Raw genomic sequence first — 19,633 nt, 5'->3', positions numbered from 1 at the left:
TGAGGGCGTTTCTGCAGCAGCCTGCCTCTCCCTCTCCACCTTCTGTGTGGGACTCCGAGCTCAGAGCGCGCCCTCTGGTAGAGTTTGTAGCCAGGGCAGGACCTTGGGCGCCTGGGGTCCTGCGCCCCGCGCCGTAGGGTTCCCTCGCCTCCTCCATCAACGGCGCCTGCGGCCTCGCCTCACACCTGCGTGTGGCCCCCGGCTGCCCCCTACCCCACGTCCCCGGCCCCCGCGGGTCCAGGCCGGCAAGATGGGGCCGGTGTCCCCGGAGGAGAAGCCCAACCCGCTGCAGGACGCGAACTTCTGCTCCAGGCTGTTCTCCTGGTGAGCCCCGCCTGGGCTGAGACACCCCGCCGCCTCTGGCCAGTGCCTGAGCTGCGCCTTGCAGGGGCTGAGGGTCGAGGGTCAGGGCGAGCGAGCGCTTCCCGATGGCTGCTTGTAGCGGTGGGGTCTCCCCACGCCGGCCGCGGGGTCCCTGTCTGCGCCCTCTGGGTGAAGCGGCGGGAAGGGGCAGTAGGAACGTGAAGAGGGACCTGGTGGCGGGGCGCAGGGTCTCACTGCCTTGCGGCTCGCTGCCCAGTCAGCCTCTTTAGTTCCTGGGAGCAGGAGGGGCAGCGGGAGCAGGAGGCAGGGAGGGTCACCGCCAGCGGGAGAAGGACCGGACCCCGGACCCCCATCCTCCATGCCCCGGCTTCCTCAGGACAGCTCTGGATTCATAGTTCTAAACTAATTCGTACTTTCCCCACTAAGCAAACAGCCCTGAACCGCTTCCTTTATCTAATTAGTGCTCTGCTCCTCTTGCCATCTTCCAATAGTGTCCCCTCCTTTCCCCACATTCCTTAGGTGATAGCTGAGTCCAACCGCACTGGGCTCCCTTGCCCTGTGTCTGTGACCGTGTCTCCTTGCCTCCCTCTTTCTCTCCGTGTGCATCTCTCATTGTGCATCCTGGTATCTAGTTGTGACACATTTCATGTGTGTAAGAACATTATTGTTTTTTATTTAATGAACGGGGGCGTGATTCTTGAACCCATTTTGCTTTTATCTGGGATACATTGAGAGGATTGGAGGATGTATTTGACCAGTCCCTTTCCTGACTGTGAATGTTTTCGCTTCCACCTTTGAGAGTAACCCTAGGGATGGAGTCCCTGAAGCCTGTGGGGTCTTATCTGCATCTCTAGCCTTTCCAGAATCAGTGCAGGGCCTTGATTCAAGTGGTCCTGCCCAGGAGTCCTCTGGTCCTGAAACCACTGAAAGGTTCCTGAGCTGGGAGGAAACTTACAGATGAAAAGCAGCTCAGAGAGATGAAGCTCTTAACTAAAGCTTTCCATCTAGTAGCTGGGACCACTAACTAGGTGGGGCGAAACCTTTGGGTTTAATAACACTTGAGTGATTTTTATATCTTTTGTTCCTGGACACTAATCCATTCATCTTTCCCACAAATTCTGACATTTCCTTTCTTTTTTTTTTTTTAATATATGGAAGGGCCTTGGGGATCCCCAGGAAACCGAAGCTTCTATGCTTGTTCTGATGGTGATGTGTTCAGTGTGTGTAATTTTATCTCTTGGCCGTTTTGTAGCCTTTAAGGAAAGAGGGTCAAGAAGGAAAAACATGGGTGTGGGCTTCCTGGTTGGCTCAGTAGTAAAGCCACAGAAGGAGACCAGGAAACGTGGGCTTAATCCCAGGTCAGGAAGATCCCCTAGATGAGGAAATGGCAACCCACTCCAATATTCTTGCCTGGGAAATCCCATGAATGGAAGAGCCTGGAAGGCTACAGTCCATGGGGTTGCAAAAGAGTTGGATATGACTGAGTGACTAAACAGCAACAACTGTAAATGATACCAAAGTAGAGCCATCTCTCCTAACTTCAGGCAGGGCAAGGAACTCTCCAGGGATGTTCTATTTGTGGATTTTCAAAATGTGTATGTATGGAAGTGGGAAGATGAGGACTTCTCATTGATTTGGGTAGACCCCGTTTCTAATTTTCCTGCTGAATTGGAAGGAGCTATTACCTCTTATTTTACATGTGAAGTCACTTAAGCAGAGAGTTTGAGTAATTTTTTTAAAATGTTATTTTATATTGGAGTATAGTCAATTTACAATGTTGTGATAGTTTCATGTGGACAGGAAAGGGACTCTGTCATACCTATACATGTATCCATTCTCCTCCAAATTCTGAGTTCGAGTAACTTGCCTGCATCACACAGCTTAATAGCGAAAGTTGGATCCCAAACCAGGAGTCTGGCTCCCGAGTCTGTGTTGCCCTGCATGTAACTGCTATTCTGAGCCGCTTCTCTTTGGATACTTGTTCTTAAATGCAGAGAGAAGGCAAATGCAAGCACACCTTTGATCTTGTAGGCAGGAGTTTCTCAAGGAAGTTCTTAAAGTTCTTGCTGTTGAAGATGATGCTCATGAATCCCCGCCTCCATTCCTTTTAGACCAGTTCTGTAAGTTTAGAAATGGTGGGGGTGGGGTTAAACAAGCTCCAGGTGACTCTGATGGAAGGTGGAGGCTGGCTTCTGCTTTAAGCCACTCCTCCCATTGGTATTGTTCCTTCAGTGCTAACTAGCCTCCAATTAAATAAATTTAAGTTTAAATGATATAAAAAATAAATAAATAAAAGAGGTCCAGACTTTGTGAAGCTGGTTGGTGACCACAATTGCCATCTTGTTTGTAAAGTCTGAGGTACCCTCGTGAGTTCCTCGTGTCCCCTACTCGCTGTCCTGGGAAAGTTAAAATGAGCCCAGGCAGGAAATACTGGCCAGAGGACAAGGCCCACCTTGTAGAGAAAAACTGAATTTTCATCTTCTCATTGGGTATTTGCTTTTCTTCTCACATTTCATCTGCTTTCCCAACTTGTAAATGATGTCAATAACTAGCTTACTGACTTTATACAAATGACTGTACTGGGGTTTTAGTCTTTTCACAGCATAGGTAGCACATAGAGCCTAAGAGAAAGCATACATTTTGACTATTGGTAATTGTGAATTTTAGAAAAGAATATATATCTTTTCTATTTCTATAAAAAGCTTAAAACTATAGAAGAAGAAGGGCCTCCCAGATGGGTGGCACAGAGGTAAAGAATCCACCTGCCAGTGCAGGAGATGCAAGAGATACAGGTTTGATTCTTGGGTGTAAGAATCTTGGGTGATTCTCCTGTGTAAGAAATGGCAACTCACACCATTACTGTTGCCTAGAGAATCCCATGGACAGAGGAGCCTGGTGGGCTACAGTACATAGGGTCGCAAAGAGTTGGACATGACAGCATGTGCAAGAAGAAAGGAATAAGGATTTGTTTTTATTAGCCAGGTCTATCTGCTGATATTTTGGTCATTTCTTAGTTTTTCCCCTAGAAATCTTTGCATATCTGCATATGCACAATTTTTTTAAAATTAAAATTATAGCTCATGTTTTTAGAATTAATTTTTATTGGCATAAATAAATACGCTTAAATATCTCGTGTTAGTTATGCACCACAATGAGACACCAACTCACACATGGGGAAAAAAAGGAAGAAACGATAGTGTTGGCGCAACAACCATCAGGAAACTTTGAAATGCCAAGGTGTATCACTCATACGCCCTGGAGGGTACAGGCACCCCTGGGGTGACACAGCGAGGTCCTGGGTAGAGAGGGAGAGCTCATGAGCAAGCTTGGACTTGGGGTTCTACCTTTTTGAGGTTGAGGGTGGGGTGTCTAGGATTTTAAAGGTTTACTCTTTATTGATGGAATTAAAAAATAAGAGGGGAATTAAAGTGCGGGAAGGGAGAAGCAAGCAGTCAGTGAGATGGTCTGTTATCAGGTCAAACAGAGCTTTCTAAAAGCGGGAACTTCACGGGTGGGGTGGCGTGGCACTTTATCTCGTTATGTAGCTGTCATGTGTTCACCGGAGATGGATGTCTTTGACATGGATGTCTTCAAAGCTTCATGTCAGGCACTTCTATTACAGTAAAAAAAAAAAAAAAAAAAAAAAGAAAAAAATTATCAGTGCTGACACACAGAGCCCCAACCTTGGAACCAGCCATTTCTTCAGTTGGTTCCTTTCAGGGAAGAAAGATATTAAAAAGCCAAGACCTCGGTGAAGGGGACCAAAGGACACAAACTTCCATTATAAAATAAGTTATACAGCAGGATTAACTATAGTCACCAGACTGCACATTACACCCTCATGAAAGTGAAAGTCCCTCTGTCGTGTCCGACTCTTTGCGACCCCATGGACTTTACAGTTCATGGAATTCCTACCTGCAATGTGAGAGACCTGGGTTTGATCCCTGGGTTGGGAAGATCCCATGGAGAAGGGAAAGGCTACCCACTCCAGTATTCTGGCCTGGAGAATTCCATGAACTGTATAGTCCATGGGGTTGCAAAGAGTCTGACACAACTGAGTGACTTTCACTTTCATGAAGGTGTAATGTCCAGTCTAGTGACTATAGTTAATCCTATTCTATTGAATATTTGAAAGCTTATAAGAGAATAGACCTTAAAAGTCCTTCCCACAAGAAAATATTATAATTGTGTATGTTAGACAAAACCCCAAGATCAGGGGGCTAGAATGCTCTTTGCTACCAGTGGGTCATTGCTTTTGGGGCCTCTCAGCCTACAGAGTTAGGGAGTGTGTGTGTCTCTGTGTGTGAGTGTGTAAGCACATATCTAATTATTCCACCATATCTCTATATATCTAAAATATAGTTGTTGTTTTTTTTTTAACAAAGCCCATCACCATAGGATTCTAATTAGAGCTGTGTAATTTAGATATTTGTCACTGTCCTTTTAATTTTTAACAGGTGGCTAAACCCCTTGTTTAAAATTGGTTATGAACGGAAATTAAAACAAGATGACTTGTACTCAATGCTTCCAGAAGATCGCTCACAGAACCTTGGAGAAGAGCTGCAAAGGTGAGCACAGACATCAGGGAAAAGGGGAGGAAAAGTGAGAATTTCCACGTGAGGCTAAAGGTTTGTGGGGGCTTTGCTTCCGCTGGGTTCTCCTAAGCCTCCTCCCCTGACGCTGCACTCTCACCCCCTCAGCCTGACCCCGGGCTTAGCCCACTTTGGAGGCTGGGGGAGCCCGTGTTCCCTGTGCATCTGTGCAATTGGAGGGAGCCCACAGCCACGGCCCTGGAGGCCGAGCTCTGTCCCTGGAGGTGGGGCTCCTGGAGAAGGGAGTCTGCCCCCATGAGCTGCTCATGACCTGTGAGTCCAGCAAAGCTTGGCAGGAACTTGTTTCCTGAGACTGGGACTTTTACCTCAAAGCCTGTTTTCTGGTGCTTCGGTCTACACTGCTCATCCTTCAGGTGCCCTGTGACCCATTAGCCAGCATCTATGGGGCAGCCGCAGAGCACTCTGTAGTGCAGGCCCGTCTTCCACTCCACCCGCCCCCATTTTACCTGAGCGGGGCTCTTCACTGTGCTTTGTTTCTCATCACAGGTACTGGGATCGAGAAGTTTTGAGAACCAAAAAAGATGCACGGGAGCCCTCTTTAATGAAAGCAATCGTCAAGTGTTACTGGAAATTCTATTTTGGTTTGGGGCTACTCACGTTTCTTGAGGTAAAAGCTTTTCCGTACTGTGCATTGCTTCTCAGTGTGTGCAGATCAGTACTGAGGTGGATGAGATGGGCGGAGAGAGGACAGTGGTTTAAGGTCTGAAGATAAAACTTGTCTGTGTATCAGGATGTAGTTCAGCGGTTGTATTTACTTTTAGAATGGACAGGTGCTTAAAGACAAATGCTCCAGGGGATTACAGTTGGGTTGGTCAAAAAATTCTTTCAGGTTTCCCATAACAGCTTATGGCAAAACTTAAATAAACTTTTTGCCAAGCTAATGTTTTTCTTTCAACCAGTTAAAATGTAGTATTGTGGAAGGATGGCACTGAAGAGAAAACACCTTTTATACCATATTAGGACATTGTTAGTGCTCAGTAAATGATATAAATGCTAAAAGTGATCCTTGAAAAAGAGAAGATCCTACAACCTCAAGGAATATGTGCCTCCTGGTTTTGGTGAGGTAAACTTGGACCTGAGCCCAAAACAGAAGATATTTTATAGTCACTCAGCAAGTAATTGTTGCCCAGCAAGTAACTTGCCCAGGACACATCTGACAAATGCTTTCCTGAAAAGGGATTGTCACCTTTCCCGTCCCTGTGAACCAGAACCCAGGGCCCTGCGTCTGGGCAGGAGCTGCCAGAGCTCCAAGAGCACTCCCTTCCCTGGGCTGCGCCCTCCCCGTGGGCCAGGTCCCCCAGGCCAGAGTCCTGTGGGGAGGAGCTCCAGCTTCCCCATGAATTGTGGAGAATCCATGCACCATCTGTGCTGGTTCCTGTCCTGGCTGTGAGGGTGGTTTGCTGGTTGAAGGGCGAGTCTTGGTAGCCTGGCACTGGCAGAGGGTGTAGGAGGGAATATGCAGAGCAAACCAGAGGCAGAAAGCTGTGAGGTCAGTGACCTCCATGATCCTGAAGATCCTGGGTCAAGATCCCCCAGAGGACAATCCACCTGGGGACACAGTGCCGTCAGCCCCCTGTTCTGGCTGAGCCTGCTGGAGGTCTGCTGCAGAACCCCCCTGGGGGGCTTGTGCTCTCCATGGTCCCTTAGTGCTGCCTTAGGGACACGGGCAGCCTGTGTGTGTGTGAGGGCAGGAGGGATGGAAGATGCAATTGCTGTGAAAGGGGTGGAGAAGGTGGAGAAGATGTGAGCCATCTTCAGTCCTTTGTGTTGGGGGTGAGGTGGGTGGGCCAGGTGGTTTACAGGTGGGTGGCGTGGCTCTTGCTTAAAGGCTGTGCTGTACTGAAGGGCCCTGCGGGCAGTGGGCAGCTGGGCAGGTGAAGTCCACCCCACACAACTGGAGAGACAGAGAATCTCTTTGATGACAAAGGTGTGTTGACCATTGTGCTGGAGGGTGGGAACAGGTGTGTGGGGCAGAGTGCCACCTTAGAGAGGACGCTGACCACCAAGATGCTGCAGTGCCTTGTGAAGGGTGGGGTGCAGTGTTGATTTTACAGTTGTCCAGCCCCAGTAACACTTCCTGCTGGGGGTCCAGGAAGGCCAAGCCTGGGGCTGTGGAAGGTATCAGTTGGTAGAGCCTCAGCCCCTCCTTCAGGAGGCTGGTTGTGGGGCGGTCATGACAGAGAAGTAGGGAGTCAAGGACCTTGAAAACAAAGGAGCTCATCCTCTGTAGTACTGGAAGCTCCAGCAGCAGTAACAGGGGCTCGTACTCAGTAGTCATGGTGGTGGCAGCAGCAGTACTATTAGTGCAGTAGGAACAGTGGGAAGTACTCAAAATACGTTATGTATCAGGAACTGCTATGAGCACTGTATGTGTAATATCACTCTTATTCCTTGGGCTAACTCAATGAAATTGTAGGTTTCATACTACCCCCATTTTAGAAGAGAGGACTCTAAGTCCAAGTAGTTCCATAGGATATCCATGGTCACACAGAGCATAAAGAACAACCTGAAGTTCCACTTCAGGCACTCTGACTTATGAGCCTGTTCATCTCAATGACTGAGAGCTCATCTATGGTCAGAAAGGCTTGTCTTTAGAGCTTTGTATTCATGGTGTCACACACGCATCCTGAACTTTGTCTGAAGATAATAAATAGGATATTAAGAACTTTCTGGAGCAAGAAGTAAGATTTGGGATCGTAAATGAGGGTAGAGTTCAGGTGACCATGTCCCCCGGGTCCCAGATTTGACTAGGATGTTGACGCCAGCAGCAACATCATGCTGTGTTTAGGTGGACCAGGAGCCCTTTAACCTTCCCCTCATTACCATCCCTAAGTGGTGATAGTTTTAGATAGTGGAAGATCTAAACTCAGCTCAGGATTCTCTAAAACGTGAACACATTTACTTTATGACCTTCCGCCCTCTTTTAGTCCCTCTGGTGCACAGAACGACTCATGGGTTACCCATGGTTCCCAGACAGTGCTGTGACCAACCACAGTACAGGCACTCCTGGCAGCACCAGTGGGAAGAAGCAGGGTGATGCTAGTCCAGGGCGAGGCTTTAAGGGTTAGGATTTCAAAGTGTGAAACCTCTGTCCTGTGAGAATTGAGGAGTGATCATAATGCTTGGGGAAGCAAGTACCAGGCTAGTGTTCAACCTGGAGCACATGCAGGTCACCCATAATTAGAACAGAACAGCCAGCGAGTTCCCAGAACCTTGGACCCTGTGTGCACTCCCATGGGGACCTTGGGTGAGGAGAACCAGTCTCCACCTGTCCAAGGCCCTCAGGGTGGAGAGGAGGGGCCTGAAGACTCTTCCTGTACCAGAGACACAGAGACCACCTCCCCAGGTCATCAGGGCTTCTCTATGAGAGATGAGGTCTCCACAAGCTGGTGTGTAAATGGGGTGACCTTGATGCGCCTCAGTGGGTTCTCTCACTCCCTTCCCCTGAGCAGAGAGGAGTGGACAGGGTTTATGTCCTCTTCCTGGGATCCTTAGAAATGGCTGGCATTTGTCTAATCACTGACCTTTGTCCAAGTCCACTTTTGCTGGTTGTCTCTGTTTTAGGTACAGGCTATCAGTTCAGTTCAATTCATTTGCTCAGTTGTGTCTGACTCTTTGCGATCCCATGAATAGCAGCGCACCAGGCCTCCCTGTACATCATCAACTCGGGGAGTTCACTCAAACTCATGTCCATCGAGTTGGTGATACCATCCACCCATCTCATCTGCTGTCGGCCCCTTCTCCTACTGCCCCCAATCCCTCCCAGCATCAGAGTCTTTTCCAATGAGTCAACTCTTCTCATGAAGTGGCCAAAGCATTAGAGTTTCAGCTTCAGCATCAATCCTTCCAATGAATACCCAGGACTGATCTCCTTTAGGATGGACTGGTTGGATCTTGCAGTCCAAGGGACTCTCAAGAGTCTTCTCCAACACCACACTTCAAAAGCATCAATTCTTTGGCACCCAGCTTTCTTCACAGTCCAACTCTACATCCAAACATGACCACTGGAAAAACCGTAGCCTTGACTAGACAGACCTTTGTTGGCAAAGTAATGTCTCTGCTTTTCAATATGCTATCTAGGTTGGTCATAACTTTCCTTCCAAGGAGTAAGTGTCTTTTAATTTCATGGCTGCAATCACCATCTGCAGTGATTTTGGAGCCAAAATAATAAAGTCTGGCACTGTTTCCATTGTTTCCCCATCTATTTCCCATGAAGTAATGGGACCAGATGCCATGATCTTAGTTTTCTGAATGTTGAGCTTTAAGCCAGCTTTTTCATGCTCCTTCACTTTCATCAAGAGGCTTTTTAGTTCCTCTTCACTTTCTGTCATAAGGGTGGTATCATCTGCATATTTGAGGTTATTGATATTTCTCCCAGCAATCTTGATTACAGCTTGTGCTTCTTCCTGCCAAGCGTTTCTCATGATGTACACTGTATATAAATTAAATAATCAGGGTGATGTACTCCTTTTCCTATTTGGAACCAGTCTGTTGTTCCATGTCCAGTTCTAACTGTTGCTTTCTGACCTGCATACAGGTTTCTCAAGAGGGAGGTCAGGTGGTCTGGTATTCCCATCTCTTGAAGAATTCTCCACAGTTTATTGTGATCCACACAGTCAGAGGTGTTGGCATAGTCAATAAAGCAGAAATGGATGTTTTTTTGGAAGTTTCTTGCTTTTTCGATGATCCAGCAGATGTTGGCAATTTGATCTCTGGTTCCTCTGCCTTTTCTAAAACCAGCTTGTATAGCTGGAATTTCACGGGTCATGTATTGCTGAAGCCTGGCTTGAAGAATTTTGAGCATTTACTAGCGTGTGAGATGAATTCAATTGTTCGGTAGTTTGAGCATTCTTTGCATTGCCTTTCTTTGGGATTGGAATGAAAACTGACCTTTTCCAGTCCTGTGGCCACTGCTGAGTTTTCCAAATTTGCTGGCATATTGAGTGCAGCACTTTCACAACATCATCTTTTAGGATTTGAAATAGCTCCACTGGAATTCCACCACCTCCACTAGCTTTGTTGATAGTGATCCTTTCTAAGGCCCATTTGACTTCACATTCCAGGATGTCTGGCTTTAGGTGACTGATCACATCATCGTGGTTATCTGGGTTGGTAGAGGCTATAGGAAGGCACATATTTGTGTAATTCTTCACTTTGGAGCTCAGCTGATGGGCAGGAAGTAAACAGAATCCTCTGCGACCCAAAGTGGGCTTTGTGCCTGGACTCAGGGCTGGTTCCCCAAGAGCTGAGTGGTCTTTGCATTTATTTTCCAACCCTTTCTTCCATGTATTCCTCACCTCTGCTCAACCTGGCAGGCTGAGGAGTGGCTGCTGATGGCAGAGATATGTGGGCTGAGAGCAAACACTGAGGACCACACAGCAAGGGAGAGGAGGAGGGGGCACTAAGCCAAGCAGAAGGGGACCTGCCGAGCAGACCTGCTGTGTGCGCCCTGCTGGTTCCTGAGAGCATCGCATTAGGCATCAGATGTTAGTAGTATCCTCAGTGATCACCTTGAGACATATATGAGGGTGATGCTTTTCAATTCACTTTTTAAAGAAAAACTGTATTTTTACTGTCTGATTGAAAAATTATTTTTTAAAAATTCAAATATAAATGACTTATTATATTAGTTTCAAGTGTACAGCGTAGTAATTCAGTATTTTTGTAGGTTATAAATGATCGCCCAGATCAGTCTAGTTACCCTCTGTCACTATACAAAGTTTTCCAATGTTATTGAGTATATTTTCTATGTTGTACATTACATTCCCATGATTTATTTATTTTATAACTGGAAGTTTGTGCCTCTTAAGCTCCCTCAGCTATTTCACTCATCCTCCAATCCCCCTCAATCCATTTTCTTAATAAGTCAAGGAAATAGGTGACTACTTTTTCAAAAAAGATTGCATTCATAATAGTAAAAAATTCAAAATTCTGCTTAGAAGTGAAACTTTTAATTACTGTCCAGAAAACTTGGCTTCTAGAGTGACTTTTCTCAAGAGTTCTTGTTCTGCCATATGGCCTGTAAACAGCAGTGAGTTTTCTAAGCCCTTTGTGAAACTGGCCTCTACCATTAAGGATAGAATAGATCTCTTCCCAGGACTCCTGTCTTTTGTGCAAACTGTAGACATCTTTGCTAATTTTTTGCTTTCTGGTGTGACAAGTTTCTGGTTTATCTTTACACACAAAAAAGCTGTGCATCCTTAAGTAAAAATTTGCCCCAGCCCTGGAATCTCCATTTCTCCAAGCAGCCACAGGTCCTTCTAGTGGGAAATGGTATTTAGATTCTATGGCCTGGGCACTAGGGGTGCTCATTGCTGTTGGGTTGGCTATTGTTTCTCAGGTTTTTCACTGGACAAAGCTAGAATACATTGTTTATAGTAAACAGACCTTGAGTTTATATGGGTATTTCTAATCTAAATCAGATTCAGGACAGTAGTGCTTTTACTTTATCTTTTTACTCTTAGATTGGTATCTCTTTTCCTGTCATCATCTTTCCTCTTTTCTGCCATGCCTAATGGTGGCTCAGATGGTGAAGAGTCTGCCTGCAGTGTGAGAGACCCAGGTTCGATCCTTAGGTTGGGAAGGCCCCCTGGAGGAGGGCATGGTAACCCACTCCAGTATTCTTGCCTGGAAAATTCCATGGACAGAAGAGCCTGGCAGGCTACGATCCATGGGGTCAAAAAAGTGTCGGACATGACTGAGTGGCTTCACTTAATCCCAGTTCTCAATGATACCAACATAATTAGTCATTTAAAAATCTTATAGTGTCAACACTATTAACCATAATGTGTCTTTTGGAAGCTTTTGTTGTTGCTGTTGCTGTTCATATTGTTCTTAGATAGGCATATTACACAGGGAATGTGTTTTCAAATAATTTCTTTAAAAACCACTTTTAATAATTATTTTTTGTATAACTTTGCCAATATACTGGATGGATATAGCTTTTGTTTCATTTTACTCTGAAATTTAAGAAATTGATTTTGAAAACTTGATCATTTTATAATTATAATTCTGTATAATGTTTTCACAATTCCAAAGTCAAATCAATAAAAGAGGCTATTTTAAAGAAGATCATTATCCTTGTTCCATTCTAATTCTTCCACCACTTTAGATGTAACATTAAAAATTTGATTCATATTTTTATTTTGTAAATACAATACTTCATAAACATTTATTTTTTTCTGTGTTGTCAGATGGAAGGTCTGAATTTCCTCATTGAAGTCTCAAGAGTTTCAGTTCATAAAGAGTTTGCTTAGAAGCATGATATGTAACATGGAACTTGAGTTAAAACCCTTTGTGGTACTTGTAAGTCCCTCAAAGCAAGTAAACTGCCTGTTCAGGCCCGGATGCCCTGATGATGCAGGAGAATAGTAGATGCTTCCATGGGATTAGTTTCTACATCCAGAATCTTCCAGGAAGAGGGAACTTCAGGGTCCATCCTTAATCAGTTGAACCTAAACCAGTTTCTAGAGGCTTGGCTTCAGGTCTCAGAGTGCTCTTAACACCTCCCAAGTGATGCTAAGGTGAAGTCAGGATGAAGACCACTGTGTCAGGAGGAGTGAAGTTATATTTAGAACCCCGATGATTATTATTTCCCAAGAGTCATTGATTTTTCTCCTTAGCTCTGGATCTTTCTCAGCTCTGCTGTTTGTCACCTGTTCCCCCATTTCTGAAGGTAAATTGCCCCTTCATTTTTCCCACAAGCTCATTTTTTTCTGCTTATATATTTCACTCAGCATTTTTTTTTTCTTTGTCGGATATAGCTTGTTTCTGTTTTCTTCATTTTCTTAATTTTTCTAATGAAGCAGAGTTGGTGGAGTTGGGTAGGAAACCTTTTAAGTACGTGTGGAAATGTAACAGAGAAACTATACTGACTAGGGAAAATTTAGCACTTAACTCTGTGAGAAGTTCCCCTAAGAAGCAGGAAATGGGGTACAAAAGTCAAGTGCTATCAGGAGGCTGAATACCAAGGATTCCACCGATAAATGTCTGCCCCAGAGACTCTGAGATGCTTGTAGAATCTTGATCGAATGGTGTCGTTTTATTTTAGACTCTTTTTGAAAATCTTTCATGGTTTCATAGTTGTGAAGAATTCCTATGAAGATGTAAGAGCTCTATTCTCAACTGGTTTGTGGAAAGAATATTCACAGATCAAACTTAGTCAAAGATGAAGAGTTTTGGGGCACAGTTGGTGATCTCGTGCCTGCTTATCCAGAAAGTTTTAATTTGGTTAGTCTTAAGTTTGATAGTGAATATTTTCTCAGTTGTTTTGTTCCTCACTAGTTGAGGATAGGATCCAGAATAGACAGAAGAGTAGAAGCTATAGGCCATGGACTGGCATTACTCCTTAGTGAGTCTGCTTGCCCCACTGGGTGATTAAAGACTGTCTCTCAGGAGATAAACCCAGACACTTAGGCGATAATGGTCTGCTTTTATTTCACACTCTTTTTTTGCTGGATTTGTTACAGTAATTAGTATTCTTTTAGGTGGGTGGCATTACTCTTACTCCTCCCGTAGTTGCAATGATGTTAGGATCAAATGGCTGAGTAACAGCCAACAAAGGTCCATCTAGTCAAAGCTGTGGTTTTTCCAGTAGTCATGTATGGATATGAGAGTTGGACTACAAAGAAAGCTGAGCAGCGAAGAATTGATGCTTTTGAACTGTGATGTTGGAGAAGACTCTTGAGAGTCTCTTGAACAGCAAGGAGATCCAAACAGACAATCCTAAAGGAAATCAGTCGTGAATGTTCATTGAAAAGACTGATGCTGAAGCTGAAACTCCAATATTTTGGCCATTTGATGGAAAGAGATGACTCATTAGAAAATACCCTGATGCTGGGAAAGATTGAAGGCAGGAGGAGAAGATGACAGAGGATGAGATGGTTGGATGGCATCACTGACTTGATGGACATGAGTTTGAGCAGGCTCCAGGGCTTGGTGATGAGCAGGGAGGCCTGGCATTCTGCAGTCCATGGGGTCACAAAGAATTGGACATGACTGAGCTACTGAACTGAACAGACAGCAGTGATTCCCAAAGAGAATGACACTTTGGGACACTTTGGGATGGCAGGTGTTACCACTGTGCTTCTGGTGGAGAGCCCCAGGTTTGTAGCCTGCAGCACTTGGCTGCCCTTAATCGTACATGGGCTGGGACTGCCATGTGTAGTTTGACTTTCTTGCTTCTCTGTGTAAGCCTCCAGACTTTTATCTCAGGAAACTGTATAAACAGTATGTTTTATAATCTATGAGGGGCTCTTCTTAAGCTCTTAGTGCCTCTAGGTTGTATTGATGGAGCTTGCTGGAAGTGTAACAGTGAACCTTTGTGTTCTTAAGAACTGGTCATCTAACTCTGATATGGTCATCTTATTCATAATTCTTCCACTAAATGATCTTCTCTTCTCTGAAGTAGATGAAATCTCCTGTGACCTTGTGGAAGGTAAGGCAGGTGTTACAGCCTGTGAACATGTGTGTGTAGAGCAAGACAGGTGTGTAGGGCTTCAGTGTCACATCCATTTGAGAGATGGCATCAGCTTTCTGTCAATAATCTGATCAGGCACTAGTTAGTTGAGCAGAAAATGCTTTTTAGTTATGCTTTGTGTTTTGAATTTTGGATTCTCCTTCTCTTCCTCCTGTGGATTCCTCAACATCTTACAGACAGAAGAGAGCTATCCAAAACAAACCCATGAGGGGACTTCCCTGGTGGCCCAGTGGTTAAGAGTCTGCCTTCCAATGCAGGGGTCATGCATTTGATCTCTGGTTAGGGAATTAAGGTATCACATGCCTCAGGGCAACTATGCTGGCACTTTCCAACTAGAGAAGCGTGTGCACTGCAATGAAGACCCAATACAGAAAAAAAAAAACAAAAAAAGGTTTGTGTTGGAGATTTCTTGGTGAATGATGTTTTTCAGTTGAGTAGACCAGTTAAAGTTGATAGAGATCAAATCTAGACATTAATTGAAAAAATCAATGTTATATTATATGGGAGATAGCCAGCATACTCAAAATATTTAAAAAAAAAAACAAACCACCATTGAAAGTCATTTCACCATCTTGGTTCAATTAATCACTTTGATGTTTGGTTTCCACCTAAGTTAAGGGAGGAAAAAAGAAAAACCTTCTTGACCATTATTTCTGCATGCAATTCTCTACTGAAAATGTAACTATTAATAAAATGCTCCTTTTTAAAAACAAATTAGCCAGCATGGGGAATTCCGCCCCTGGCAAAGGTCATGAGGAAGAGGCCTGATAGGCAAAGGCAAGATCAGGCCTCGAGGAAACTCCCCTGGGCCTTCTCGAGCATCTACCCCCAAACCAGAATCTGTCTGTCTTATTTTATGACTTTCACCAACGTTTCTGACATTAACAGGGGGGCTGTCCCCGACCACCTTTCTCTGCAAAAGGTTAACTTAGAGCTCCAGTTAACAGTCCCCTGCATATACAAGGAGTGTTTCAGCTCAAACCCCTCTGATGGGTCTCTAACGTGCCTTACCCGGACTTTTACAACTACGCATGTGATTGTTTACAGCACCCCCCCCCCCCAACTGTGAGAGGCATGGGAAGCCTAAAACATAGAGCCTTTCAAAGAGTAAAAAGCTGTTAGAATAGTGCTGGTGTGAGATTTCACTGTTGAGCTAATGCTTGCTGCCAAGTTCCCATATCCCTTATCCACTGTGCACCTGGGAGTACTTTTGTTAACATAGTTAGAATGTAAGAAAAACAAGTGTAGCCTTGAAACTAACTTCATCAGAACTTTGAGCTAATTGGTTCTTTCTTTGTTGTAACTCGCTGCACCTTTGCTTCCTGAAAATGTAACTCTGATACTTTCTGAGGCTAACGTAGATTAGAAATATAAAGAAAAAACACTTCAAGGGAAAATAAGTTTTCTGGTTGATGGACCCTTATCAGGAAAGGGCCATAAAATGCTAATAGGCCTCCTGGCCAGAAGACGATGTAAATCACCTAAGACCTGTGTATACAGCTAAGTATGCAGAGAGAAAGCCTGGTCTCGATAAGGGTCAGGACTGCTGACCCTGCATGACTTTGTATTATCCATTGATATCTATGTACAACTAAAAGTATAAAAGCTTTTCCTGGAAAATGAAGGACGGACCAGTTTCTCGGACCAGTTCCTGGGAAGACTGGCTTCCCCTGTGTCTTCTTTTCTTTCTTACTCTATTTTCTGGCTGATTCCCGTCTGGAGCATAGAGGCTCATCGTGTCTACTTATTTGCCGGGGCTTCTAAGACCCACGCCAGAGGGAGCCCAAGGCGGGGCACCTGTGGCATGTGGCCTTACGTAGACGGTGTAAATCTCTTATCTGAGGCTTTATTGGCTTTCTATTAAACCAAGGAATACAGCCTCTTTCTCTCCTCTATTCTCTTAAGTGTAAACTCTTTCCTTATCTCTCTCTAAATCTATATATCTCTCTTGCCACGCTGTCCCCGCTTTGAATTATCCTGGATCCACTGGGGTTGGACCCTGGCAATGGGCAATGACATGTGGCTACTGTACACTAATGTGCAATGAAAGATATCATTGAGTAAGTGAAATGAACTACCACCAACCACACCAAAGTCCAGTCTTCATCCAGAGAAGGTGGTGGTGTGTATATGGTGGGACTGGAAGGAAGTCCTCTGTTATACACTCCTTCGGAAAACCAAACAGTTAATTCCAATGAGTACTTCTCCTCGTTAGGCCAACTTAAAGCAGCACTTGATGTAAAGTGTTTGAATTAGTCGACAGAAAATGAATTATCTTCCATCAGGGTAATGTAAGACCGCATGTTTCTTTGATGGCCAGGCAAAAATTGTTACAGCTTGGCTTGGAAGTTCTGACTCATCTGCCATATTCATCAGACGCTGCTCCTTCGGGTTTCTATTTATTTTGTTTTTTACAAAATTCTTTTAACAGAAAGAATATTAATTCCCAGGAAGACTTTAAAAGGTACCTGAAATAGTTTTTGCTCAATATAAAGTTTTGGGAAGATGGAATTATAAAGTTTCCTGAAAAATGGCAGAAGCTAGTGGAATACAACTTTGAATACGTTCAACAAAGTTCTTGGTGAAAATGAAAAATGTGTCTTTTATTTTTACTAAAAAACCAAAAGAACTTTTTGGCCAACCCAATACTAAGGCTTTATTGTCTTTGAATGTAAGATTTTGGCTTACGTTAAAACTATTGTCTGCTTGTCTTATTGGAGATAGTAGATCTGTGTATTTTTTTTTTTTTTAGATTAGCCATGAATGTAGCATTTTGTCAAGATGGGTTTTTAAAATGCTAATAATAAACGTAAAACTTGTGCTAAGGAAAACTGGCACGGCTTGTATTTCTAATTAGGGGTTTTTTCTTTCAGGAGGGCACCAAGGTAGTTCTGCCCATATTTTTGGGGAAAATTGTTAGTTATGTTGAAAACTATGATCCTGCCAATTCTGCCGCTTTGCACGAAGCCTACGGCTACGCGGCAGGGCTGAGCGCCTGCGTGCTCGTGTGGGCCGTTCTGCACCACTTGTACTTCTACCACATGCAGCGCGTGGGGATGAGGCTGAGGGTAGCCGTGTGCCACATGATCTACCGCAAGGTGAGTGTCGCTAGGTACCATGGTGTGTACCTCCCCTGAATGATCAGGAACATTTGGGGGAAGTTCTCTGTATATTACAGATTTTGTAACTGGAATCATTTACGCCTTCCTAGAGATGCTTGCTATTTGCATCAAGCCAATTTTTTTTATTGTCATTTAAGCTAACTTTACCAGTAAATAATGAAAAGTTTTGTATTGAGATTGGGTCAGGGCTGCCTTGGATAACTTTAATCTACAGGTTGTTGCATAATATCTGCTCAACTTGTAATAGAATCTAATTAAAAAATAAATATAAAAAGTATTAAATTGGTTTTCAATGTTTTTGTACCTTAATCTTATGGCTGTATTTGTGGCAATTTTGTTGTTCATTAAGACCATCTTTTATATCAAAGTTGTATTTAAAAGTAAACCTCAGTGATCAGATTTGTAAAGTTAAATCTAGGAGCACAGAATGTATTTCAGAAAGGGAATGATTATATGTTTAAATGACCCATCTAATCATAGTGAATATAATTCTGTGAACTAAAGAAAAATATAAATGGAATCCATGCTAAACAGATTCGCTCACTATATTTTAGAGTTATGATTGTTTATAATGGTATTAAAGAATAGAGCTGAATGTTGGGATGAAACTTGTAATCTTATGCTGTTTTTAGTAATTTTGGTGAGAATTTATTTCTATTCATTCAAGTTATTTTCTTAATTCAATATTTCCTTTTTCTTTAATATGAATTTTAGCACTTTTAATAAAACCTGATTTGATATGTTCATTGATTTTGTATTGAGAAATGCCACAGAATTACTCCATAGTTTACCCTGATCTTAACTAGTTCAAGAGAAATAAGGATTTTAGGTGTTTTTACAAAAGAAGTGCCACAGATACACCAGTGTTAAGAGCTGAAGAGCTCTTTATAAACTTGATCCTGCATATCTCTTTACCCTGGACTGTTTGCTTTTTCCTAGAAAAAAAAAATTTTTTTTAGGCTGTATTTTACAGTTGAAATTTGCAGAGACAATAGATCTTAAGTGTTCTCACCACACACACACGAAAGGATAACTATGTGCAATGATGGGTATGTTCATTTGTTTTCCTATTGTAACCGTTTCCCAATGTTTATTTACATCAAAACACCATGTTGCCCACATTAAATATATGTAATTCTTATTACAAATGAAGAAAATCCTCAATGAAAGCTGAAATGAGGCAATTTAAATGAAAATTATTGCTTCTTTTACTATTTGTTACTTATCTAGAGCTCCTGTTTCTTGGGAATACTTTTCTGGGCAAAATGTAGAATGTCTTCCCCCATCTTTCCTTGAGCAGACTCTTGTTAAGTCTCAGGACTATGTGGACTCAGGGCCCTGGCATCTCACTGTGTGTGTTTGGTACATGATCTCAGTTTCTCCTTGGGTGACATACCTTCCAGTTAAGGGTATTCACTGTCAGCCATCGTCATTTTTGTTCTTCTCTTGCACCTTCTACCATTTAGTAGACAAATACTCAGATTTCCCCACAAATTAGCTAGATGTTTATCTTTTCAGATCTTGATTAGTTTTCAGAAGTATGCAGGAAATTTCACCAGAACTGTATTGTGAAAACCTTAAGTTAGATTTGAGATGATGGTTTAGTCAAACAAAGCTCGTGCTTTGCTGCACAGGTGAGCCACTGTCCACCTAGTTTTTTTCCTCTTCCCACTAACACTTTGGAATCCTTTAGGAAATCTGATTTTGGAATCCTAAAGGAAATCCAGATTTCCTAAAGGAAATCTGATCTGACCTTGTATGTTGCCTATGTGAATGTAATCATCTCCCAAAGTGTTCATGTATTGTCTTAATTAGCCTAAAATAATTGTTTCTTTACAAAGTCAGAAACTGTGTACATAACCTGAAATTCCAGAAACATGGGAATTTCCTTGTGCACAGCCTTACATCTGGATTTCTCGTGAGGTGCAGAAATAAGACACCTCTTGCAGGTTGCATGTGGGCCAGTTCCTTAGGGCAAACCTGGTGCTGCTGAGTGGCTCTGAAAGGCCCCTGTGAACATCTGTGGTTCATGCTCAGGCCCCACCCCCTGACCCCTGATCCTGAGGAGAAAGCTGGTCGGGTGTTAGAAATGGAAT

At 43.5% G+C, this 19,633-nt stretch overlaps 1 protein-coding gene across 2 annotated transcripts in view; it reads left to right on the top strand.

The window, feature by feature from the left end:
* Positions 251 to 19,633, top strand: part of LOC102180583 (multidrug resistance-associated protein 4-like) — a 171,679-nt gene continuing 152,296 nt past the window's right edge. For both annotated transcript variants that reach the window (XM_018056323.1, XM_018056322.1), the window contains exons 1-4: positions 251 to 324; positions 4,782 to 4,892; positions 5,424 to 5,544; positions 17,289 to 17,513. In XM_018056323.1, the coding sequence (XP_017911812.1) occupies positions 251 to 324; positions 4,782 to 4,892; positions 5,424 to 5,544; positions 17,289 to 17,513 (531 nt within the window). The remainder of the gene's footprint in view (positions 325 to 4,781; positions 4,893 to 5,423; positions 5,545 to 17,288; positions 17,514 to 19,633) is intronic.

The sequence above is a fragment of the Capra hircus genome, chromosome 12, assembly GCF_001704415.2.
Source record: "Capra hircus breed San Clemente chromosome 12, ASM170441v1, whole genome shotgun sequence".
NCBI lineage: Eukaryota > Metazoa > Chordata > Mammalia > Artiodactyla > Bovidae > Capra > Capra hircus.
Note: the sequence above shows the minus strand (reverse complement) of the source record. Positions and strands in the feature narration are given on the sequence as shown.